This window comes from Cydia amplana, chromosome 5 (genome assembly GCF_948474715.1).
Source record: "Cydia amplana chromosome 5, ilCydAmpl1.1, whole genome shotgun sequence".
Taxonomy (NCBI): Eukaryota; Metazoa; Arthropoda; class Insecta; order Lepidoptera; family Tortricidae; genus Cydia; species Cydia amplana.
In genome coordinates, this window is record NC_086073.1 from 7,040,919 (window position 1) to 7,068,254 (window position 27,336).

The 27,336-nt window shown below is 38.5% G+C and overlaps 1 protein-coding gene across 1 annotated transcript; it reads right to left on the minus strand.

Annotated features, from left to right (window-relative positions):
* Positions 1–225: 225 nt before the first annotated feature.
* On the minus strand, positions 226–25,873 carry LOC134648000 (ubiquitin-conjugating enzyme E2Q-like protein 1). Its single transcript, XM_063502431.1, has 5 exons — positions 25,314–25,873; positions 3,494–3,689; positions 2,170–2,371; positions 1,359–1,601; positions 226–411 (listed from the first exon to the last, which is right to left on the minus strand). Exons 1-4 carry the CDS (start codon positions 25,442–25,444, stop codon positions 1,366–1,368), a joined length of 765 nt encoding a protein of 254 aa, XP_063358501.1. The 5' UTR covers positions 25,445–25,873; the 3' UTR covers positions 226–411; positions 1,359–1,365.
* Between the last annotated feature and the right edge of the window lie 1,463 nt (positions 25,874–27,336).

The window sequence follows — 27,336 nt, forward strand, 5'->3', positions numbered from 1 at the left end:
AACAGATCTAATAATTAAAACTCGAATTGGCCTGTACGTCACCAATGTCCTGATGATAGGTACACGAAAAGTGTGTTAAGGCCCTTCCATTTTGCTTGGTAATACAAATAAAATATTGACCGCTTTTTTAGCAATTTAGAATAAAACATTGCACCGCTCACAATATATTTATCGTAACCTAACTACAAGGATAATACTTAATTACATTAATTGAAGCATGAAAACATTGATCAATCATTGTATTCGCTTCGACACGGGAACTTGTCTAAGGGGATATACAGTCATCTAACGACACAGCTTCATTAAAAATTGCACTAAGTTATGAGAATACTTTTAAAATTATATCCGATTAATTAACTAATAGAGATCTAATCTGCATTTCGGCTGTCTGTAGTCAGCTGGAAATTGGACCTGGAAACAAAAAAAGTAAAATTAGTCTTACTCCTAATACCTCTACCAGCTCTACCACTCAAAATATAATCGCAACCGATCAGTCTTGCGCTCCTCTCTCAAAGGGTCTTTGGTACAATTTATCATTAGGTAAATTAAAAAGAGTCTCTCTCCGAACTCACACTCAGGAATCAGGAAACTTTTTGCTCCAGTTTCTAACAGTTTTACGAGCATTCTGTCCCACCCAGCTCCATTAAAACCCTGATAACTCTGAACATAACTTATTCGCGACTCGAGTAATTTCGCGCCAGTTTCGTCATAAAGTTTACTGCTGGAAGGTTACGAAATAGTTTCATAGTTACAAGTGTAACAAATATCTACTTGTACCAATTGCAGCTGGTTTTGATAGTCTGAATTGATAAATGAACGCTATTAGGTTCGCGGGTGCCCGGCTATTTTGATTTGATCTGGGTCAATGTTAGCAGCCGTTGCAATACGCCTTGTCGTTGAATGAGTACTGTAGTGAGTTTTCGCCGTGGTTTCGTTGTGAGCGTTTACGCTTGATTTCACAATAGCAAAGCTTTGGTTTAGAAAAAATAGAAATTAAGTATAAGGTATAAGGTATAATATAACTCACTAGGAATCGCAATGGGCTAAATAGTGTGCTATTGTGGTACAATTCTGGACATATTTATTATGATGATTGAAACTATTAAGCTATTACGACCCACTCAATTTCAGGATACATATCTCGTATTCGTAGTTTCATCGGCATCAAATTGATGTACCTCTCTGTCTCTACTGTTTGGTAGTGCCGGCGTAACCGATCCTAGTCGTGGGGTTTGTCTCGTACTTGACGCGCACGCCACCACTCTTTGTTCTACCACCGACGTTGCGAACTTCCACAGCATGCATTAGATCGGTATCTGTCCGTATCCATTATTACCTACGCAGTATACTTGACTTACATAGCGCTCAGCCGTCGGACAGCGCCGGCGTGACCCATCCGTATTTGTCGTGGGTCTTGACGAGCGAGCGGAAGGCCTCCTCGGCGCGGCGGCGCGAGAACTCGCGCGAGGGCCGCGGCGGCGCGCGCGCCACGCGCCCCTGCCCCTTCACCACCGACGCTGCGAACTGCATCACCACCGCTTCCACGGTGTAGGCTGACGCCCAGCCGCGCGGCGTTAGGAGTTCCATGCAGATCGCGCCGCCTGTAACAAAATTATATAGATCTCTTATATATCATCGTCCTCATATGAGCCAAGACGTCCACTGCTGCAGATGCGTCCCCCAACGATCACCATAATGTAGTCGAACTTTCGGCGCCTTCGTCCAACGTATTCCCACAACATTTACTAAATATTAGGATCGTTTTCTAGAGGTGTTTTGTGAGACGCAGCGTTTTTGAAGCTTCCAGAACTTCGACCCGGCCCGTTCTACGAGCAATTTGCTAATCAATAATAGATTGAGTCTTGCTAAGGCCCACTTGCACCATTCCACTAACCCGGGGTTAACCAGTTAAACCTGGTGTTTCCATGGTTACCAGTACAAGTTGACACTGAGTAAACGGTTTAAACGCATAACCCCGGGTTAGTGGGATGGTGCAAGTGGGCCTAAGAGAAGCAGATAACATTGCCTTCATCAAGATAAAATGTTATCGCGTATCTCTTATTGTCTCGGTTGACAAGTCCTGAAACTTGGTACCACGAGAAATTTAACATGTGCCTAAATTCCGCGCTGAGGTAATAATAATTTTGACACATAAGGGTAATGTCTCACCTTCCATTACAAATCCCTTTTCTATCCTGGGCTCGATGACCCGCATGAATGGTGGCGCGAAAGGGAAGTTCTCGGGGAAGACCAGATGCAGGAGGATGTTGGGGATGTGCAGCTCGCGCAGGTCGGCCGCCAGCTCGCTCTCGGGGTCGATCTGATGCAGCCGCACGTGCCACTCGAACAGGTTGTCGTTTACCAGCTCCACCTGTAATAGGAGGGTTTACGATCTGTATTTTTACCGGACTGAGGAAGGTTATGCTTTTGGAGCATATGCACCTTACGTGTTTGGCAAGGGTTACGGCCTACACCATTTCAATCTATTTACCTATGTGATGTGATTAGATTTGTGTTCGTTATGGGAGTGACATCAGTTTTATTTTACTTGATCCGAGTTTCCTTATTCTTTTCTTACCAATCTAACAAAGGTAGATTATTTATGGTATATCGAGGTATTGTGTTGGCCGGGCATGTTGGTATTTCGTATGCTATTTTGGTTTTTAAGGTTCTAGACCGCGTTATTAATTTACATTGTCTTTTTATCTTTACCCTCACATAGTCATGTTACGCAGTGCCGACCCGAGGCCTTGATCAGGGTAGAGCGAAATCGGGTTTTGGCGCCCTTCGTTGAAGTTTTCAAGCGTATTTTGAGCCCCCGCCACACTCGCGTCTTTTAAAACTCTTTTGTTTTTCTCATTTGCCATTTTGGCGCCCCCCTTGCCATCCGGCGCCTAGAGCGGCCGCTCCACTCGCTCTACCCTAGATCCGGGCCTGATGTTACGTATTGGATGATCGTGTATAAAATCAATGCGAGCGATAACATCAATAACAAACATTATTACAAGATAAAATAGATATCTAACGATAATTTATTTTGCACCTTATACCTATCGATATATTAATATATACCGAAACAAAAACACGTAAGCCAAGCTTTAATAGCTGATTAATGAGTGTCCGAGTACCTAACTCTATGCTGTGTAATATACCGAAGAGGTTACGATTAACTTAGTAGGTAAGAAGAATAAATACATAGATAATTAGATAACGCCTTTTGTTTCTTTAAATATTTGCAGTTCCGGTCATGCACAATATATACAGTATATACTATCATGCTATCTGTAAACACGAAGGCGTGGTCGTAATTTTCTGGCTACTCCGTAAACAAAGAATCAGGGATTCCTGCAACTGGTAGCAGTGTGGCATCTAACATTGTTTACAATGACCATTAAAAATATTAAAATAACACATCATTAAAGATTCGTGTACGTAAGATTTAAATTTACGTGTGAAAAGCGCACGGCAAACTCAGTAATTGATGTTCTCTTACCGTAAACAAAGGATCAGAGCGGTTTTCCTGTAACCGCTGTATTTCTTTGAGTTCCTTCATGAGCCGCCGCGTGCGCACCGCGGCGGCGGCGGCGGCGCGCTCGCGCACGTCGCTCGCGCCGGCGCCCTTCTTGCTAAGGGCGGCGGGCGACGGGCTGCCGGGGTGGCTGGCCGCTTCTGCTGGACTCACACCGTCTCTGAAAATGTAGAAAATAAAATTTTAATTAACCGACTCGTTGGCCCGTAACATTTCCCAAGATTCTAATAATAGAAGGTTTAGGAAATTGGGTTAAGTGCTTTTTTGTAGGTTATCTTTTCTCAATCGAATCATACTTGATTTTGGGTTAAGTTAGTATTGGCTATGTGCCACGTGCCAGATGGAGGATGTAAAAGCAACAAAGGAGCGTTAACCCGCCTGAATCTATTTTTTCCTGACTTGTCTGTCCAATGTGAACTTTCAAATAACTAATGTATAATTTTAATTGGTACCTAATACCTAATAGGTTCCTACCAAAAACTTACGGTCTGCTTTTGTAATCTGGAGTAGGTGCCTATGACTGTAATTTAGTATTACCATAGAGAAAAAGATACATAGATTGCTCACTCCATACATCAGTTTTGGTACCAAAAAGACTATTAATTTCAGTCTCTACATCTAGTATCGAGTAGCGGAACTATCAGTACTGCTACTTGACAATAGATGTAGCACCGACCGGAAAGTCTTATGCTCAACAACTTAAGACTTTCCGGTCACATGGAGTGAGCACTCTTGTCTTACTACATATATTTCTCTCTGGTATTACCAAATGTGTGTGAGATACTTAGTTTGGTGTTCGGGATGAAAATATCTAGCGTGTAGTACCTAGCTTCCTAATTATAATGTTATACATACTGTCTTATGTGACAATGAATATTAGGTATTATTTTACAATTTTATTACTCGTAACGTAATACTGGTTATTAATGATTCGTCCTCGTGAATCTGCAATTACTAGCGATTACTTTAAGTGGATGCATACGGAAATGGCTACGATATCTGCCACTAACTTGTTGCTTGGAGCAAAGAACAGCTCTTCAGTAGGTAGGTATGTGTATTTACCAATACTCGTAATTGTGCGGGCGCAGTCGAGATCAATTCTTGACGGGACCAGTGTAGCAAGACCTCGTGCGAGATTCATACAGATCTCCGACGGAGACATCTGCTATCTGCTAATTCACACCATACATTGATAGATTTGTCTCCCAGATATATCTGTCAAAGAGATCTGTACGTAGGTACCTAATACCTACCTATAGTTATTACCATAGCTCGGACATGTTATCGCATAAACAAATACGCGGTAATAGAAAAAGGCGCAAATTTTTGAACATTTGTGGGTTATGATTATGAGCCTAGGTTATGACAATAAAATAATATCATTTAGAAAACAGATATAAAAATACTGCAAATAACACGACTTTAAAACATCTTGTTCTATTTACGAGTCACACATGTTTGAAATGGTTTTGCGATACGTTCAGATCATAATATGTCTATGGTCGCGGAGGGATCCAACAATAATATCTAAAATCAGATGTCTGGGATGCTGCTTATAGTACTTGTTCGTTTACATCTCGCCCCTCGGCGAGCGATTGTAATGACTCCCCAGTTTCCGTATATTGTGTCATTCGTTTTAATTGGTCGTCGTCGGTCCAGTTTCGTCAGGCGATAAGGCTGTGCCCGAGTCGTGTTTTGCGCAGACATGTATGCAAGTACCTACTTTTAAAAGTGCAATAACCCTCATTATTTATACATGCATGCAGCTGTAGGTACCTAACCTACACAAACAAATTAATAATAAAGACTGGTAGTCGCTATACAAAATTCGCATTCTTTATTAGTTGTCGATGGCACCACTGAACGAGATCTCAAATATCACACAGAATTTCAGTCCTCACTATTCAATGTCTCTGGTCGTATCAGTGGGTCATTGACAGGACGTTACAGTTGTCGCAACGTTACCCAACTGCTGAATCAGAGGGTCTACCGCGAACCACGTTCGACGTGTTGCCTCCCTGTCACACTTACGTACAATTTTACAAGTGCGACAGAGAGACAACGCGTCGAACGTGGTTCGCGGTAGGCCCTCAGGAGTTGTATACCGTTTCGTATGGATTTCAACACGAGCGGCCTCTGTCACGCGCCTTCTTGGGACAGTTTATTAATTGCTTGTGCACTCTACTGAATGCGGATTAACTTATAAGTATCCCACAATACCTACCTACTTAACAGAGTGGAAAAGAAAGAAAATAAACCGATTTTTTACGCCGGTCTCATCTCGGCGAAATTTTTCTGCATGATCGGTGGTTGTTACCGACATGAATTTCTTCGTATTCAATAAAGCAAAATCTTCAATAATTCACTAAAGATCTTTATCTCTGGAGTTTGCAGCGAATGCTTCTCTTTTGCAACATGCACTTAAAGCAGTCTACTTCCGTAATTGATAGGGTCGCCGCGCTGTTGTCGTCCACGAGGAAGTGACTACACTTTGTGTTTGGGGTAAAATGACCGAGCAATTTTAATCATTTTATCTAGTACTAGTTACCACGTAGAACTCGTTAATCCCAGTATTTTATTGTTGCAATTTTAGGGGATAATTTCTGGAATACGAATTATTCTTCTAGGTCGTGCAATTGTGCATAGCTAAATCCTACACTAAATCTAAAAGTACCTACACTTAATCTGTGTCATCTAATATGCGCGCGTTGACAACATTTTAAATATTAATTTACATCTCAAACACATTTAACCTTTTGGACGCCAATGACCGATCTATCCGCATCGTAGGTTCAACGCCAAAGACCGATTAATCGGTCACAGACCACAGAGCAACATAGATGTACAGCTTGGCAAAAAAGAGTAGAAATTAAAAAGTGGCAACATTGTAGTGTTGTACAACCTTTCAAACCAATTTATATAAGAAAACGGGACGACGCTACAGTGTTGTCACTTTTTAATTTCTTCTCTCTTTTGCCAAGCTGTACGTGCATATCAGAGATGTACAAAATGGTTTTAAAAAAGCATTTAAATACAAAATGCAAAATACTTTTCAGATTTACTATTTCAAATGCAAAATACCAAATAGTTTTGCCTTTTGTATTTCAAATGCTAAATGCAAAATAGGTATTTTCAAAATACTTTTTCTAAATAAAATGCCTTTTGACCAAATCTCGGATATTTTTATTTATTTTAGGTATTTATCATGAGAAATAGAGACACAATGCCGAGCCGAACAAAAACGCCTAATAACATGGCACCTTATGCATGACATTTTGGTCATAATAACCGGTTTAGACTCTCGCGCGAGCCACGAGACGAGCCGCGAGCCGCGCCACGAGACGCGAGTGTAAGCGGTGGGCTCGCGACTCGTCTCGTGGCTCGCAAGCTCGTCGAGCTAATATAATTTAAACACTAACGGCACGGCATAAGGTTTATAACCAATTGACAAGCCGAAGCCGAGTGTGTCGAGGCGAGCCACGAGACGCGCCGCGAGCCGAGCCGCGAGTCTAAACGGCTATAAGGAGCAGGCGCGCACTCTGACCAAAGAAGAAAAAAAACCGGCCAAGTGCGAGTCGAACTCGCGCACGGAGGGTTCCGCACCATCAACAAAAAATAGAGCAAAACAAACAAAAAAACGGTCACCCATCCAAGTACTGTCCCCGCCCGACGTTGCTTAACTTCGGTCAAAAATCACGTTTGTTGTATGGGAGCCCCACTTAAATCTTTATTTTATTCTGTTTTTAGTATTTGTTGTTATAGCGGCAACAGAAATACATCATCTGTGAAAATTTCAACTGTCTAGCTATCACGGTTCGTGAGATACAGCCTGGTGACAGACTGACGGACGGACGGACGGACAGCGGAGTCTTAGTAATAGGGTCCCGTTTTTACCCTTTGGGTACGGAACCCTAAAAAGGGCGCGCATGGCTAGCAGGCGCCTCTATCGGTCAAATTCGGCAATACAAGCGTCATTCGTTCATTTCATTTTGTTTGACTGGTAATGTTGGCTAAACTTAATCGCAAAGTATTTTGCATTTTGAAATGAATATTAAAAATGCAAAATACATCTCGAAAAGTATTTCAAATAAAATACAAAATGTTTTTTACTAAAAGGCATTTAAATGCAAAATACAAAATAGGTATTTTGCATTTTGTATTTGCATTTTAAATAGAAGTATTTCAAATAAATCGCATCTCTGGTGCATATGCATAAAGTTCAATTTCAGTTTTGACACTTCGGTGACGTGGCATCAGCGTGACAGCTTTTGTGTTTGACACGGCGTCGAAAAGGTTAACAGTCCTACGATTTTATTAACAGTAGTTATTACTGAATCGCGATCAGAAAGGGATTAGAAATAACAGATTTCCATACACTTACGTCAAAATCAATATGGATTGACAGCTATCTCAATCCCTTTCTAATCGCGATTCAGTAATATGTGTAGGTAGATTTTACATTAACTAGACATAATGTTAACCATGTACGTAAGTTGGCAGTTATTGGTCTGTTAATTTGCTAAACGTGCTTATGCTCTTGCCAATAATGTAGTAAGATAACAACATAGTAACTCTCCTAACCATTGGCAGTCTGCCATTTTCTTATCTGTCCAGCCAGGTACAGATATTCAATTATTTTTATCTTGTACCTCTGCATTAAGTTATTCCTGATATTATTATTTAGACACATGCAGAATCTATGTATGGATAAATATGTGACATAGTTGAAACTCGTAGCAGGTGGTGCTCTGGTGCTAGTCTTGTGGATATGCGAATATCCTCATCAATGATTGATTGAAGTTAGGTACCTATAGGTAAGGTACCTATAGGTACCTAACTTCAAGTAGCAGTACCTATAGGTACCTTGCTTGCACTTTGCTAAATATAATGTGAATCCCATATGGTATCCGCTTCCGTGCATGGTGCACTACACTTTAAACGCAGGTAGAGTCAGAAATACCTTTCATGACTCGTTGGGAAGGAATGTTGTCGGTCCACCAGTCTCAAATATGGTTAAGGTCGCAAATGCTCGATTATAAATTAAGATGCGGGTCTCATACAGTCTTTGATTTTTATAGCACGAACACATGTAACTACCTGACAATTCGTACCTACTTAGATGTTTAATCATTTTATTTCAATAGGGTTTACGACTTATGAATTTTTCGCATTAAAATATAAATTATGTATAATATGTATAAGCGATCTCACGGAAACACGTGGGAGATTATATTTTTATATAGATTGCGGAATTCCGAGAATCCTTGATTGTCGTGAGAGATTTATCGGCTGGACGATGAGTCGCCGGAAGGAGGAAGACACGTGATCCGAATGGTGTCTAAATAACCTCCGCTTTTAGCTAATCACTTTAATTGAGACTGGACTGTTCGACGCAATGCGATCAGTTCACTGACCTATGGTACGCGAGTAGGTACCTACTTTATATACGTATTAGAGAACTTTGTTTATTTATAGTCTTGGAAATCAAATTAGCTATGGTATTTTTTAATTAAAATTGGGATCCAAGAAGCTTTCCTAGAAAGGGATTTTCAAACTTCTCTGACGATAAATTCCGAACGGCGCGATTCCCGCTTGAAACATACACTTTTTCAACAGAGCTTTAAGAAAGGCTTTAGATGTCCTCGTAACGCACTTAAGCGGTCCTAGTCTGCCTATAAATAGATTACTTTTTTAGAACGCAAAGTTAGAAATATCCACCGGAGATATCAGTTTCTATTCTAGCTCTCTCGTTACCGAACCCGATAGGCAAGCCAAGTAAGCTATAAAACTTCACATTATGCTAGTCCGCTTCACTGCCTACTTGTCTATTTATGCAAATACTTAGGCAGGTGTCTATAAATAGCAGCATGCAGATTGCATTAAAGCAAATGAGCATATGACAGTTGACTGACTTTGCGTATTAAGATTGACAGACACGTACCTATTTATTTACACTAATTACAGACGAGAGACGAGAACATATTTTATAGAAGTAAAAGGCCAGGGTTTCGTTTTTTAAATTTTTGTAAGGGGCACAATGCAAGGTGTAATGTGACAAGTGGATAATTCCAAAAGTCTACTTTGAACGATGCAGATAGAAATGATGTTTTTGATAGAATGTACAAATTTCACAATTATGACCCCCGTGGCAGAGATTTCACGTTTTGAAATTTCCGTAATCCACGTTATGATTAACCAATTACGCTTGTCTGGTATAGAGCAACAGTTAAGTAATTTTGTAAGTTAAAAACCTTTCGCAAACCCAGAGGTTTAAAGAAAATGAAATTACACACCATAAACTGTCTAAAAATAGTGAGCCTAAATATAGGCGTAGGTAATATAGGAAATTGCATTTCACACATTCTGCAGAGGTTCTACCGGGGCAGTTCCAGCACCAATAAGAGGGAAACGGTCACGTGTCAGTGAAAGTGGAATTATAACAAGCGCGCATTTCCACTGCTCACCAGGCGTGGACGAGTAAGATCTCTCAGGTGAACTAGCGTAACTGTCACCCCTAGACTGGCAGCAACTATATGGAGTGTGAGAAAAAACATACTGGTTCCTCTGAGCGCTGGACTCGCGTGTGGTTTGTAAACAATTGGAATACGACACCAATGTAGCAGTCAAAGCACGCCACTCCGCGGACCGGCGACTCGAGTAGAGAGAAGCGTTACTTGCATTTAATTATAAGTTACGTAACTTATTTACTACATATTAGTCCTTTAGAGTGTCGCACCTTAGAAAATCATCTTCTGTACGTTTCTCTGCCCGTCTGTTACAGGCATTTCCGCGGAAACCGTTTGACGAAATATGAAATCTGAAATAGGTTGGTCCTGTAATGATTTACCCAGGATTTACCCTATTCCAGAAACGATGACATACTTTTTTAGGGAAGTAGTTACGTTATATTTAATTATGACTTGTCTCCGTTTCACAAAATCGGGCCCACAGGTTTTGCGGTAGGTGCTCGTATGCACTCCGGTCACGTTCGCGTCTCGACCGCTGTCTACATCGATTATTGTCAATTATTGGATCCGGTTCCTATAACGATGATTTCATTATATACCGCAACTCATAATATATATTACTTAGATGCGTTATAAATAGCAAAAAAGGTACCTCCGTCGTTTATTATTAGTGCGTTTATTGGATATTCGATTTGACGCTTGATCGCTATTTAAGCTAATTGCACTAATTGGTTTTAAGAAAGTATTAAGTATATTTGCATTTTATATTTAGTAAGAAGTTATAAGAATCTTTATAGACGTGAGTAGGTACTCCAAATTAATTAAATACTTAGCAAATAATTTAATTTACATAATACGGGTGAACGAAGGCTGGATACCAGACTAAATCGACAAAAAAATATAATTATCGAACCGCTCACCAAATTTCACGAGAATCGGTTGAGAAATGCGACTTGTAGAGGAGAACATCCGGATGTACCAACGAATTTTAGCCTAAACTGAAACGGAGACCTTCGCTTTCGCTCGGTGGAATATATATTTAGTGTATGTAACGGAAAATATGTAGCCATGTTGCCAGTGTCCATTTAAATGGTTAAGAAATAATGGCCATTATAATAAGCCGTTGTACATGCACATTTGCACAATGGACGGATTGCGCTCATTCGACTGCAGCGCCATTATCATGTTGTAATCCCTGACAAACTTTCAATACACAGACAGATCGGCTAGGTATCAACTTGTAAAAAAAAACACAGGAAAATCAACATATAGCTGAAAAGGCCTATTTCCATTCCTTCAATGGAAACGAACTTCCCTCGTCTTAATAGCCGGCCTGATCGTGAAATAGCCACTTCTTTGATCTGTCTACGTCATAGACATGCATTGCATACGCAATATTTCAATAATACATCCAACTCAACTAGAGGTCATCCCGGCTTAGTGGTGATTGCTGTGACCATCCTTTACGCTTTCATTAGGTACCTACTATTAATTAGTCCTGATGTGTCGTAATTGAACAATAGGGGGATAAATGGCAGGTCCATTGTGATATGGCGTAATGTTTTGCCTTCTTATCTTTGTTGCTGCACCGTGCGTTGTGGATAATGTACGCAGTTAAATTGAATGAATTACATACAGTGTATTCAGAGTTCGATGCTTCAACTGGTGGAGATCCAATGTAGTTCTATAAAAGTGAATTGCAACCGACAGGTTTAAGACACAAATGTAAGCTTAAAATCGATAAATTGATCATGCTTACTGGCTTGTAGAATTAATATTCGACAGCAATCTAACTTTAAATATTAATTTAATATTTAGGTAGCTAGCACACATAGAGCTGGAGACAGCGCACGAAAATAAATATGTTTTCACCTCAGCAGCTCAAACAAGGGTACTTTGCTACTTAAAAACAGTGAGCAAAATCGCATTTTGCTCACCGAGTGAGACAAAATGAGCAAAACACGATTTGCTCACTGTTTTTAAGTAGCAAAGTACCCTTGTTTGAGCTGCTGAGGTGAAAACTTAATTGTTGGTATATCTTAAGAAAACATGAGTGAATAGAGGTAAGTACAATACGAATACATTTTTCGGGTTCTCTAATATGTTCTCACTGCTGAGGTGAAAAGTTTTGTGAACTACACGAGATCAAAGTTATTTACATCTCGTGCGCTTTTGAGTCCCTTACTACGCTCAAGATTCTAAATTAGAATCTAGAATCTAGAATACTATAGAATCTTTCGCTTGCACGGGACTCAAAATAAGCACTCGAAGAAATATCAAACTTTGATCTCTTGTTGTACAAATAACTATTTCAACATTATTCTGATACCTAAGTTGGGAATTGCAAATTTGGGAAAAAATCTAACGGTCCTATGTTGAATAACACCGACCAGACAGCAGTTACTTCGTAAGCAAACATCATCTTTGTCTCAGAGCTTCCGGGAATCGTAAATGATAATGACACGAAGCAATTAAGGACCAAAGCACTCTTCAAGTGGTTACTTAAAATTCATAAAGCGTCCTAATCTCTTTTATCTTAATGTAGGTAATAAAGTAATGATTCTATCTCATACATACTAAGTTAACATTAAGCAATCTGGCGCCTTTAGGTACGCGTACGTTTTATTTACTAATAGGAAGGTAATACCTGCGTATGCGTAAGCATAGAGAAAAAAATACATAGATTGCTCACTCCATACATCAGTTTTGGTACCAAAAAGACTATTAATTTCAGTGTCTACATCTAGCATCGAGTAGCGGAATTATCAGTACTGCTACTTGACAATAGTAGCAGACTGCTACTATTGTCAAGTAGCAGTACTGATAATTCCGCTACTCGATGCTAGCAGCTAATAGATGCTAATAGCCTTTTTGGTATCAAAACTGATGTATGGAGTGAGCACTCTTGTCTTACTATATTTCTCTATGGCGTAAGTATTTGCTGACGTGCATAGTTTAAAATTGACCTTAACCAATCAGTGTCCGGGCCAAGTGCGTGTTTCGACTTATCACCTTGATCTTAATATCAACAGTACAGCCGTTCGTTGAATAGGTTATTGGGGCGTATCGTTATAATAATACGTAAGCTTCACAGTTAGGGTACACATAATTTCGGGAAAGTGAAATTGGCAGGAGTTCAAATTTGAAATTTTACAGGCGAGATTTTTGATTGGTCACATATCACCAAGTAAATTAAGTAAGTTGCTAGGAACCTAGGAACGAAAGTAAAAACTTCTATTGATTTTTCATTTACTTTATGTTTACACTAAACCAACTAGAGAAAAGTGACCGTCTCAGATACAATGTTATATAGGTACAATGTACATAATTATATTCCATATATCACATATGATACATTTATTTAATTATAATATGTTTACATTTTCGCCTTGTTACAAAGGAGTAAGGTGTAAAAGTGTAAACATATCTTTGACGTCGCCTGTACCTATAGTCTTTCTTTAGGTATGTCCGCTGCTCAGGTCAGCTCAGACACATTTAGTTATTCAAGTTTAGTTTGAATAGCTTATTTCTATACAACAGTGGCTATGATATGAAAATGAAACCCTACACTGAACATAGGTAATAGCATGTCGTGGTTTTGCTGAGTTTTAAAAGCGGCAATAAAGTAAAGTAGGTACGTGGTACGTATGTTGTTACGTTTTAAGTTTTTTTAACCGACTGCTGAATTCCAAAAGGGTGGAGAGGAGGTTTTCAATTCGGTTGTATGTTTTTTAAATCAGTATTTTATTTTCATTTATTTTTTAATGTTTGAACAAATGTATTGAACCCCATTGTTGTCAAAATTCAATTCTGATAATGGGATCCATGAGGACTTGAGGGCACTCCTCAAATCTTTGTTTTTTGTATTGTCATTAACAAATCAAGCATTACATTAAAAAGTGACATTCGATGAAGTGGAACTGATTTTAAGCAACATAAGTGTCAAGGCTTAGTTCTGATGATGGATTCCACGAAGAATTGAGGGAACTCGGCAACTCTCACATACATACTTATAGCGTTTTTTTTTCTTTAAAAACCAAGCATTTGCATTTAAACAGTGGTATTTTTCGAAATAGAACTGCTTGCAATGGTTGTAAATAATTTAACACGTTCCCTGTGTACCTAGGAACCAGAAATTGAGTCCTCACGTGTAGGGCTTGCAATATCGAACGGTTCCCAATTCCGGAACTGATTTTCGATATTGTGTCCCAATTCCGGAATTCCGGAACTGGTTCCGGAATTAGGGTTTATCATATTTTTATTCGATTTTTTAATAAAAAAACAACAAAAAATATGAAATACTGATACCTTACGTTTATTAAAGAAAGTATTGTTTTAGAGGAATTTAATCTGAAGTATTATTAATCGAAAAATATCAATAAATTGAGTAGTGCCGTCTTTGCACCTTATTACTATGGTCACTTTTATTTAATTCAATGATACGGTGTATTTATTGAAACTACGGATGCTAGAAATCGGTTACATGCCCAATTTTATATAATGTCTAAATATAACGGCTTCGTAGCCTATTAGGTAGGTAAGAAGTGGCCCTGTTTACGAAGATGAAGGTCCTAGGGTTCCGATCTCGGTAAGGTCATTTATTGTGTTAACACAATTCTCGAATAAATGTAAAACTAACTAAACTAGACTAAAATTGTATAACTCTAAAAACTGTTTAACTGAAAACTTTAATAGATATAAAAATAACTGATTAGACTGAGATATTACAACTGATACTAAAGGTGAACCTAGAAACAAAAATTAGTAGTAATGTAATAACAGATAGACTTAAGTACATAGTTTACACAATTGTTAAAATTAGAATTAGGTATCTTTCTCTTCTTAAGTTAACTTGCATGACATACAATCTGGTCTCCCGCGATACAGGCCTAGCCTAGTGCGGGGACTCCTGGAATTTCGTCATGTCAATTTAGTTATGCACAACTCTTACCAGTAACTCGTGTTGTAACCACTGTTGTATCCTTTCCGCGCAATAAAATATATTTTTATCTTATCTTTATCTTAAGACGATTATTTGTTTCTGAGTAAAGCTTGTTTTTTATGCATTAAAGTAGGTATTCAGCTATACCTGTACATTATATTACCTTTATGCATTGCCGAATGCCGACTAGTGCCAAAAAAATTGGTAAGCCTTATTGAGATTACCCTTTTTAAGTTTGGTTTTTTCCTTACTATACTTCGTTTTTTTTTAGCATTAGAAATTTGGTAAACAATCTTGATGTGTCTTTTAATTAAAAAACTCATTTTAAAATAAGTTACGGTAAATAATGTAACAATTATGAATCTAATACGATCTTTTATAGTCTTCTGCTTTCATAAGTAATAGTTACTGATTTTTAAAAAGTGTTTTTCAATTAAAAGACATGTCAAAATCGCTTACCTTCTTTCAAGTTCTTTCTAATGCTAAAAAAACGAACTATAGTTCCTAAATTCCTAATTCAGAATAAAAGCTTATAGAGTCTGTGCGGAAAGAGAAGAGTCGTGGCAGAAACGGGAACTAACATTTTCAATTTTATATGGCAATCAAACCTTTGACACCTGTCTTGTAAAAAGTAAACAAACTTCTGTCATTGTATATTTTTATTAACAAAAACCGCAAGTTTTATGTATAAAATATTTTCAAAACACGATAAAACCGTACATAAAACCACAAGGAAAATTATATTTAACATTGTTCGGTTTTGTCACCGGGAAGAAAATGGCTAAAAGCCGACTATCGACATACAAAAAGTCGCGGAACGCGTTTCCGCTATTGACGGGTATTGATGTTGTATTTAATATTAAATAATTACCTATTTAATAAGCCCCCTAAGTAACTTGCCTCCGGTACATAATCGGTAAGTATATTCATTCAAAATATATTCATTATCATTAATATGCAGGTCATTTATGGTCTTTAAAATAACTGACAAATAGTCTTGATACTTGCCATTTTATGCATATTTATTGGCAAGGTGCTAAGTCGGTGGAGGGGGAAGTGGCGCTGATCGTCACAAACACAGGTAATCTTATGGAATGGCCGCCATTAGTACTAGCGGCAGCCGCTTGAACTAATTTTACTCCATAAGATTTAACGTAGAAAGTCTGCCAAAATGAGAGCAGCACCAGTCGTGCACCTAGCGAATATGTATTTTTTTTTCAGAATTGAGTCTTAGTACCTACGGTATCTAGAATAAAAGACCGCTATGTAGGTGATATGCAAGAATTTGTAATCTACGTGCCGGATTCAAGCACATCCAATTCAGATGAAGATAGTTCTATGAGTGTCCCTGGTTGTTCTGAAGCTATCTCAAACATAAGTGACATTGAATATTTTAATTCAGACTTCGATTACAAAGAATAAAACTTTTTCTAATAATATATTTCTTTATTTGTAAGTTCGTTTACTAGGTTCTGTTAGTTACGAAATTATATTTCATATTTAGCAGTGACTTTTCGGCGAAGTAAAATATCGTGAGATAAGAGAACCGGACATATCCCAATAAGGCCTACCTACTTATGCACTATTTTTATATCCCAGATAATAAAATTACAGTTCTATTGCCCAATTTCTACCCGATCTACCCGGTTTTGTATTAAAATAACTGTTGGACTGCACAGATTAGGCAGTACATAAATGAGACTCTATCTTGTTTGGTACTAAAATGACAGTTGTATTGGGCAGATTCTTAACTAGTTTTAGCAGTTTTGTCAATCGCACTGTCACTTTTTAGTATCCGAGACATAAAAACAAGAGTGTGTTTTAAAATCAAAATTAGTGCCTGCGCTAAATCAGAGGATTGAGTTGACGAGCCGACACCACCGCCAGGCTCCGTTTAGTAAGCCGTGGCAAAAAACCGAAACAAAAGGGATTCAAGTATCATGACGTTTAGTGTCGTACTATCATCACGTGACCAGTGTTGTCAGCATAGCAAAAACCATAAAATAGCACTGACGCGCCCTCAAATCCCACGACTCTTCTCTTTCCGCACAGACTCTACAGTATCCGAAAATTCTATCGAGGGATCTTCTTTCTGAATTGAGAATAATATATCTAAATGTTTACCTATATAAATTCTAAATCAAAAGTTTCGCGTTGGTAGGATTCTGGGCAAGTAAATATATGGCTTTTGCTTAAGCAAGTATCAAAAGTAAAAAAAATATGGTTACGTTAACGGGGCATGTTAATACATGCTGCTAGACTTCAGACTTTTGTCAGTGACGGCTAATAACACCAGCATCAACATAGTGTAGTTTTTAGGGTTCCGTAGCCAAATGGCAAAAAACGGAACCCTTATAGATTCGTCATGTCTGTCTGTCTGTCTGTCCGTCTGTCACAGCCACTTTTCTCCGAAACTATAAGAACTATACTGTTGAAACTTGGTAAGTAGATGTATTCTGTGAACCGCATGAAGATTTTCACACAAAAATAGAAAAAAAAAAATTTTTGGGGATTCCCCATACTTCGAACTGAAACTCAAATTTTTTTTTTTCATCAACCCCATACGTGTGGGGTATCTATGGATAGGTCTTCAAAAATAATATTGAGGTTTCTAATATCATTTTTTTCTAAACTGAATAGTTTGCGCGAGAGACACTTCCAAAGTGGTAAAATGTGTGTCCCCCCTAGATATGAGCGCCGCGCCGGCGCGCCGCCGCCGCCGACAAAATTTTCGCGCCGCCGCCGCCGACGCTGCGCTATCGGCGTGGCATCGGCGTGACCTTGGTAGTTGCTACTACTTTCGGAATCAGATAATATATTTTTAATCGAGTTTAGATCATTAACGGCGCCACTTCGAATAGTTTATAGGCATTCAAAAGGTATTTTAGGCCCATATAATTAAAAAATATTGAAGGCAAATGCAAACTTATCTGTCTAATAACCGCGCTACTAGTCTTGGGGAAACGAAATTAATGAATATCAATTTTAACATCAATATGCTAGTAATAAACATACTGATTTCCTTCCATTTTTATTGTGGAACGTTCCACATTACAATTTATAGATTGTATATATACACTAGACATATGTCAATCACAATGAAAAAATTAACTGTGATCAACTCTGGCTAACGTGAGACTCGAACCCACATCTTTGGATTACCGATCCAATGCATAACTAATTTTGCCAGCTAACCATCTGTCATTTACCGCGAATTTAACCATTGCAAGCATGGTTAAACGTCTTTAAAAGGTATTAAATGGGGTTAATTTTGAGATATTAAGCGTTTCCACGTCCAAATGTCCGGAATCGGGTCTCAATTAAACATGGCCACTGTTCAAATTTCAAGCTTTGCTCTCTCGCAGCTCAATCTTTGGCCTTGCATCGCTCGCATGGAATTAAGCCGCTATCTGAACCTGCAAGTTTTTGGCCCTGTTTGGAGCTCAACTTTCGGCCTGTTTTAAAACGCTTGAGCATTGGTCCTTATCCGATCTTAGCTCCATTGTAGCTGGGCCTTTGGCGTCGCACGAATGCGCCCGCAGGAAAGCTCCAGATCTTTAACACTATGGCTTCAGTCTTTATCGGCCTGCGCCCTCGCTCTGCTCTCTTGGAGCTCGGCCTCGTACAGAAGCGCGCCGCAATCAGTCAGCCAAGTTTACACTTGGCGTTCGATTCTTAGCTGTATGCTTACCTGCAGCTCATCCTCTGGCCTCGCATTGGGAGGCGTCGAAATCAAGTCTTCGGTGTTACATGGAGCTTGGCGTTGGGCCTCACTTTTTGACATAAATCGGTTTTGTTGAATCGATATTGGTTAATGAAGGAGCTCGATTTTCTTTGGACTGACGACAAGACGTTTCCCTGATACAGTCAATCCGCAATTTTTAACTTAGCACAAAAGATAAGGGCCTCGCTAAGATCCTCCGGCCAGAGCCTCGCCAAGATTAAGACCGCCTCTGTAGCCGCGCGATACCGCTTATCTACAGTTTATACGAAATAATTTTTTTTCGTACCATTATTCAATAAATTATCAAAAAAGCGCTGGTGGCCTAGTGGTAAGAGCGTGCGACTTGCAATCCGGAGGTCGCGGGTTCTAACTCCGGCTCGTACCAATGAGTTTTTCGGAACTTATGTACGAAATATCATTTGATATTTACCAGTCGCTTTTCGGTGAAGGAAAACATTGTGAGGAAGCCGGACTAATCCCAATACGGGCCTAGTTTACCCTCTGGGTTGGAAGGTCAGATGGCAGTCGCTTTCGTAAAAACTAGTGCCCACGCCAATTACTATGATTAGTTGCCAAGCAGACCCCAGGCTCCCATGAGCCGTGAGAAAAATGCCGGGACAACGCGAGGATGATGATGATTCAATAAATTATCCTTGAAAATAAAAAAATGCATTTATTTCATAACTTTCTTACAGCAAAAACATGTTTTTTCGGTAAAATTTTGGTTTGAATTCTTTTTTCATTAATCAAAGGTGTTTCAAGGCCACGCCGCCGATTCGCCGCCGCCGCCGACCAATTTTGACCGGCGCGCCGCCGCCGGCTATATGCCTATCGGCGCTCATATCTAGTCCCCCCCCTGTAACTTCTAAAATAAGAGAATGATTAAACTAAAAAAAATATATGATGTACATTACCATGTATACTTCCACCGAAAATTGGTTTGAACGAGATCTAGTAAGTAGTTTTTTTTTATACGTCATAAATCGCCTAAATACGGAACCCTTCATGGGCGAGTCCGACTCGCACTTGGCCGCTTTTTTATTTTTATTTTATTTTATACGTATTAAAATCTAATAAAAGTACTTAAATCCAATTCCGGAATTTTCGATATTCAGTGGTCTCAATTCCGGAATTGTAATATCGGAAAATTTGTCCGAGATTCCGGAATTTCGAAATTCCGGAATTCCGGAATGCAAGCCCTACTCACGTGCAACGTGTTTTTTGTCAAAGGTTCATAGCCAGTATGTGCATGCAAATAAAAAAGACCTAGCTCACACGTGTAAATTTTGGCAATGCTTTAAGTTTATATGTTACGTTAACCTATTTTAGTAAATTATTTATGAAGTTACTAACAAATACTTTTAGAGGACATGTAAAACGTAAAAAAAGTACAATTTTTGGTGGCCTTACCCAAATGGGGTCGTGCATCATTAGTGGTGCACATATGATGCATGCACAGGGAACGTGTTAAATGGCATTTCAAACTCTTTTGTGAAGTTGGGCGTTTTTGACATAAACATTCAGCAGTTAAAATTTAGATTTCGTTATCGGTATAATACTTGGATTAAACGCCACCTGCGTGCCTTACATAACACTAAACACGAGTAGGTATATATACCTACACTGTTCAATCACTACAAAGCTTTTAATTCAAAACATTACTGTACCATAATATTGTTATGTCTATCGTCCACTTCCAAGGTAATCACTTTAATTAGACCACAACAATATAATCAGTTGGTTTTAATTATATATGTAGCGTTCATGTGGTTAATGCCTTGGAAAGTTAATTCTGAAAAAGTTATTTTGTTAGAAACTCTATCCCTCTGCAATGTAGAGCCACGCTTGTTTTTTTATCCGATTAGAAAGTGACATTGACCGATTTCGAAAATGTTTGTCACTATGACTTGTTTGCTTACCTAATGAGCTCTATACGATATTACGGAAAAAGAAGAGAAGAGCAGAAGGTACACAAATATTACGCAAACAGTTATGGAAGAAATTCAATTAAGGATTCAAGTTAATGTTAGGAGTTTGGATGTTAATTAGAAACTACGTTTTAGAAAAAGTTCTTGTTTTTAAATTTTCATATAATAAATAGTAGATAAATAAATAACTACTAAATTGAGATTACGGACGAATTTATATCTCGTAAGCGGCTCATGTTGTAATAGGATTACATGTACGCTGATGATGTGGCTGTGGTGGTGGACGCCTCGACCTATGATGAGCTTGAACACAAATTAAATTTGACCGCTGCTTCAGTGTCAAAGTGGTTTATGGCTAACGGACTTATTTTAAACACCAAAAAAACTCAGTTCATCCACTTTGACCTCTCTAGCCGCCAAACGAGACCGCTGTCAGTATTGGCTAACGGTAAGCTCATCGACCAAGTCATGAATTCCACGTTTCTTGGGTTCGAGTTGAATAGCAATCTAACATGGAGCTGTCACATAGACAAAGTATGCAATAAACTAGCTACGGCATGTTTTGCGCTTAAACGATTGGCGAGACTACTTCCGACGGAAATGGTTCGAATGTGTTATTTTGCGTCCATACATTCGCACCTTCAGTATGGGGTCGACCTGTGGGCGGGAGCTGCTGATTGGGAGAGGGTCTTTCGCCTACAAAAACGGGCAGTAAGAGCTATAGTGCGAATCCCTCAAACCGAAACTGCCAAGCCACACTTTAAGTCACTTGGCATTTTGACGATGCCATCTCTCTCTATTTTTCACATGGCAGTGGCTACACGGGAAGAAGTAGACGCAACGCCTAACTGTAACGTAGCCCCGCGCAGGTATGAGACACGCAGCGCGCGCGCTGGAAAGCTACCTTGCGTGTCACACCGACTCGCCAAGTCAGGAAAACTCACACACGTCATGGGTCGCAAGATCTATAACCACCTCCCGGGTGAAATTATCGCTACACATAGTTTAGCAACATTTAAAACAAAACTTAAGAGATGGCTTATAGAGCAGGCGTTCTATGATCATAAAGAATTATTCTTTAGCAATAAGAGTTAGTTTCCTAGTCTTAAACTAGTAAATAACTAGATTTACAATTGTATTTGATTGACATGTAATTTATTTATTACCAATAAAATGATTATGATTATTATGATTATGATTATGATATAGCCCTGTATTTATTATAACAAGCTTGATATTATGAGATATTAGGAGTCGTACCTATTAGGCAATCGTTAGCTGCTTTTGGTAGGTAGGTACGCATGTACGCATGAGCACCTACGTGACTACCTACATGTTTTTATGTTAAAACTTCACGATTAACTGTTAACCATTCGCGCCGTAATTACGAAACTTATTTAAGAGGTATTAAGTAATAAGTATTAGGGTAATAAACCGTTGGATAAGCTATTAAGTTTAGCGCCCAAATAAGTCTCTAAAGGTACTCTAGTTAGGTAGGTACCTAGGTATAGTATGGCTCTTCTGAGGTGAACTTTTCGCTTCGAACCATAATCTTTCAAACAAAGGCCATTGTCTCTATTATCGCAAACCCGCCAGCTCGAGCGTTAGCACGTGCCAGTACAACATTCATATTGAAAAACAACCGGTATCGTCATAGTATTAAGGTTCAAATTTAATGTCACTGATATTCTAGATATTACGTTTTGCTAGTGTAGGACCATAGGACGCCCCGAAGCGATACGGCACTCATATTATTTTGATACTTAGTGTGGTGTTAAAAATGAAACGTGGTTACATATTTATTATATTGTTTTATTTAAATTATTAGCTTGCGGTGGTAAATGTAATAATTTACAAAGGTGCAGCTGCAAGCATTGTTATTTTTTCTTATCTTTAAAATAACGATACCTACTGTGAAATTAGCACTTCTGATGTGATGCCGACGCATAGTGACAATAAAAACACTAATAAGGATTTGCGACCTGACCACTATTGTTTTGCATAGGTAAATACAATAGGTTTACGAGAAGAGCGGTGTGCAAGATCCGTGTGCATGAGTAGTGGGGCACATTATTTTATCATTTACCGACCCTACATCAGGCTTAAGTCGGTTTCTAATATCCTAACCGTGTGCTTCGTGTTATTTATATAAGTACTCTGCCCGATATTGTTAAAAACTTGACGATCTGCTTACGTGACCCTGGATTTTGATTGCAAGAAATTTATTATATCTGATTTTTTATGACACGATTTTATCTAGTACTTAGTAAGTAGGTAACTGTTTATATACCTACACGGAAAAATGTTGATTATACCTATGTTAAACTTATTAATCTTAAATTTACATTGTTACCTTAGATTTTGTTATATAACAAATATACAACGCTTTATCATAAAATATCCGGGTGACCGAGCTTCGCTCGGAAAACATATAAAAACTCGAAAATGCGCGTTTTCCCAGAGATAAGACCTAGCTAGATCGATTTTTCGCCCCCGAAAACCCCCATATAGCAAATTTCATCGAAATCGTTAGAGCCGTTTCCGAGATCCCCGAAATATATATATATAAATATATATATAAATAAATAAATAAATAAACAAGAATTGCTCGTTTAAAGGTATTAGATTAGATAACCACGTTTCATTTTTAACACCACACTAAGTATCAAAATAATATGAGTGCCGTATCGCTTCGGGGCGGTCTATCGTCCTACACTACCAAAACGTAATATCTAGAATATCAGTGACATTAAATTTGAACCTTAATACTATGACGATACCGGTTGTTTTTCAATATGAATGTTGTACTGGCACGTGCTAACGCTCGAGCTGGCGGGTTTGCGATAATAGAGACAATGGCCTTTGTTTGAAAGATTATGGTTCGAAGCGAAAAGTTCACCTCAGAAGAGCCATACTATACTATCACCTGACTTGGATTGCTTCTGGAGAAAGAACTCTACAGAAGTAAGCGTGAGATTCTATATGAGGCCGGAAGGCGGAGTTTTATTCATGCTAGTTGAGATTATGAATCCGCATGACACGCCCGACAAACTCCTCAGCTTGCTTTTCCAGAGTTCTTTCTAACGCTAAAGAAATGCTTATCTTTTAGAAAATAAAGGGATAAAAAATAACGGCAATGACTAAATGGAAAATGGACAAAGAGTGCCTTTATTCAAGTCTTCACATGGGAAGGGATTTATTTTCAATTTCAATCATACGTGTACTTGAATCATCTCAATACTATATCCGCGGGCATGCAGAGCGTTTTATGATGCTTTCGCAACCAAACTTTTGTTTACAACAGTTTAATGCTTATGCGCGATGTCCCTTTTCTTGAAAACAAAAGACACACCATGTGCAAGTTATTTCCAAGAAGCATTACTCGCTTACAAGATACAAACAATACAGCTGCATATTTACATTTGATATATGTTGATGATTCAGGATTTTACAGACTACAGAAGTTTAAACTAGGACTAGGTCATTGCAGTTTACGTTACAATACTCAGAATATGAAATGGGTCTATCGCTATCGTTGTTTTTATACCTTAGCACATTTTTAAACAAGTGATTAACCTAGAGTACCGTACTTTAAAACGAGGTCTAGGTACTTAATTACTTTCACTGTTAACTTAACTAGATCGGTTAGATGCACATGCACTTTTTTGTAGCGATACTCACAGAAAAAATATATATGTACCACGGGCAGCGATACAAAAACTAAGTACTTCATCATCGAAATCTACGGAATGCAAACGCAATTCCTAGCTTTGAGTTAGTAAGTAGGTAAGTAAGTAAATATGTATTTAATTACAGTGAAACCTGGTTAAGTGGGACCTGGATAAGTGAGAAACCTCTATAGCTGGGACTCATGGTGGCGGTCCCGACATTTTAGCACTGAATTACCTCTGTTAGTGAGAAAAAACGAACCTCTATAACTGGGATTAGTTGTTGTGATTTTATAGTCACATTTACCTCTATAATTGAGACAGAGAGTGTATTTTACCTCTTTTACTGAGACTATATTTATAAGGTTACATTTTCCTAATAGTTTTTTTAGAATTGTATAGGAATTGACCTCTGTATCTGAGATAACGTCAATCAATGACCTCTCTAACTTGGACTTTATTGATCAATTTCCGTATTCTTAGTAACTCTTAGTCTATGCACAAATTCGGCATTTGCTTAATTGTGTCTAAACAACTTCAAGTTTCATTTAGTTACTTTATGTAGTTAAAACTATCGAAAAGAAAACTGAAATTTTGATAAGTAACACGAATAAACAGATTTTCATTTAATACATTTTTAAGACGCAATGAAGTCCGTAGGTATCAAATTTAATTGAAAAATCTATCCTTTTAGAATCATTCAAAAAAAAATCAATGAAATATTTAAACAGATTTAAAAAATATTTAGGGTCAAGGATTATTTTACCTTATTTATTTTTAAAGATAATTACAAAAAACCTTATTAACCACCTCTATAACTGAAATATATCCTCTGTTCTCACCTCTATTAATGGGAGCCTCTGTAAATGAGACAGACATTTATTTGTACCTGGCTAACTGAGAGCCTGGGTAAGTGAAATACCTCTTTAAGTGAGACAAATCTGCTCGTCCCTTGAAGTCTCACTTATCCAGGTTTCACTGTATTAATAGATTGCACGGCTAGTCGTACGGCAAGTTTATGGATTGCATTAATTATTTTATTAAAATGCCAGTACCTGTGTCGCCGCAGTAGCCCGCGCCTGGCCGGGGACCCGCTCGGCCCGGCTCCATCATTGTCCAGTTTCTCCGGAGACCGAAACAGCTTCCTAAACGCAGCTGCTACTTTTTCCTTCGAACGCGACGTCATTTTGCACAATTTATTTATTTATTTTATTCACTCCTAACAACACTAATCATCCAGAGTTTTGATTTTACACAATTTTTGTTTACACCAACACGTCTCGGTGCGCCATTTCAGTGACGCACAAACGTCAGTTTTTTTTTTCGGATTACGTTTTGCAAGCTGCCAGTGTTTGGTAACTTGAAAAGTCCGTCATCGGCATCACTCGCGGGGACGAGGCGAGGGCGCGCGACGCGTCTTCGGGCACGTGCGTTAGCTAGCGAAGTGAGAGCGCGGAGACTTGGCACAGTGGCAGTGGGCTGCAGTTATCGCGCGCTGCGCGGACGCTGCGGCGCCGGGGCATGCATATCACGGCTACCGAGTGCAGCTCTTTGTGCGAATGAACTGGGTGCGTCTCGCAGGAACAAAGTAAAAGTCCCAGTGATTACGCACCAGCTTGTAGCATGGAAATCTTGACAGTCCCAGCTTACTGAAACAAAGGAAAATAATATTAGACATAGTATTACTACGTCTACATTTTCATTATTTACTCTCCTCATTAGATTGTTTTTGTTGGACACCGATAAATTACTGGAAATTTAATTAATTTTTACACGTTTCTAATTTTCTATTAGATCCAATCGGTCATGCCTTGCTTTAAAATGTTTAGGTCTGAAAATCATATATGTAATTGTTATCTAAAAAAACGTTACGATTTTTCAAAAACTCCTTTCTCTGAACCTACTGCACCTTAATGCTGGAACTTCCACACTTTGTCACTACAAAAAGTCGGTGCAGAGTTAGCTTGGTCCAACTGTAAGTCATTTATTTATAACCTATTTTAACCACCCAGTGTTAATTATCATTATATTCATTATACAAAGAAATAAGACGACAAGATGCTGCAAAATATTGTGACCGAAGTTTTGAACTTTTGTCAGCTCAACTAGGTACCTATTAGTTACTATGTTTGTCATCAGCATCACGACAAACTCACAATGCTTTCACCAACCATCTGAATAACGACAGCAGGTACAGCAGGAATGAGGTCGACAGGCGGTAAACAAAACACTATAACAATGTCGTCATATGTCGCCGGTGTCGCACAAAGCTTTCGGCAGCGTCGTGGAACTGAGGAAAGTGTGGAACATCTCGGCCTCGGTGCTTATAATTACAAATATCTGGGAGAGCGAGCTTTGCTCGGAAACCATAGGTATAATAACCTCCTCCTTTTGAGATTTGGAAGTCGGCTAATGACTCAAATATGCGCGTTTTCCCAGAGATATAAGACGTATTAGCTACATCGATTTTTCGCCCCCGACAAACCCCCATTTAGCAAATTTCATCGAAATCGTTAAAGAGCCGTTTCCGAGATCTCCGAAACATATATATTTGTAATACAAGAATTGCTCGTTTAAAAGTATAAGATTATTAGGGAGGCTGGGGGAATGCGGAATTTCCAAGGAAATTGTTACTAATAAAGGCGACGTGAATATCGATAACATATATGTGCTTTTAGTAATCACTAATTAGTTTCTGCCCACGACTTCGTCTGCGTAAAATAATACTTTCATATCCCACGCTAAATTCACCTAATAATACTAATATTTTGATGAGATTTTCAGATTGAGAGTCAGCCTTATGGTTAAACTAGGTCATTGTTTCACTGATTAAAAAAATCTAAGCAATTTTTAGGAACCTACATTAATTCAAAACTGGTAGGTATATTATTTGAAGATACTAGTGCCTAGATATTTTTATGAAACGCTTATTTACTGCGACATAAGGAAGTATTGCAGTCAATGATCGATAATAATTACGGGTCAAAGAAATGCATGATTAAATGTGCAATAATTATTTTTGTCCGTTAGTAAACATGACTAATAAATAATGAAATAAGCAATGAATTTATTGTGTAA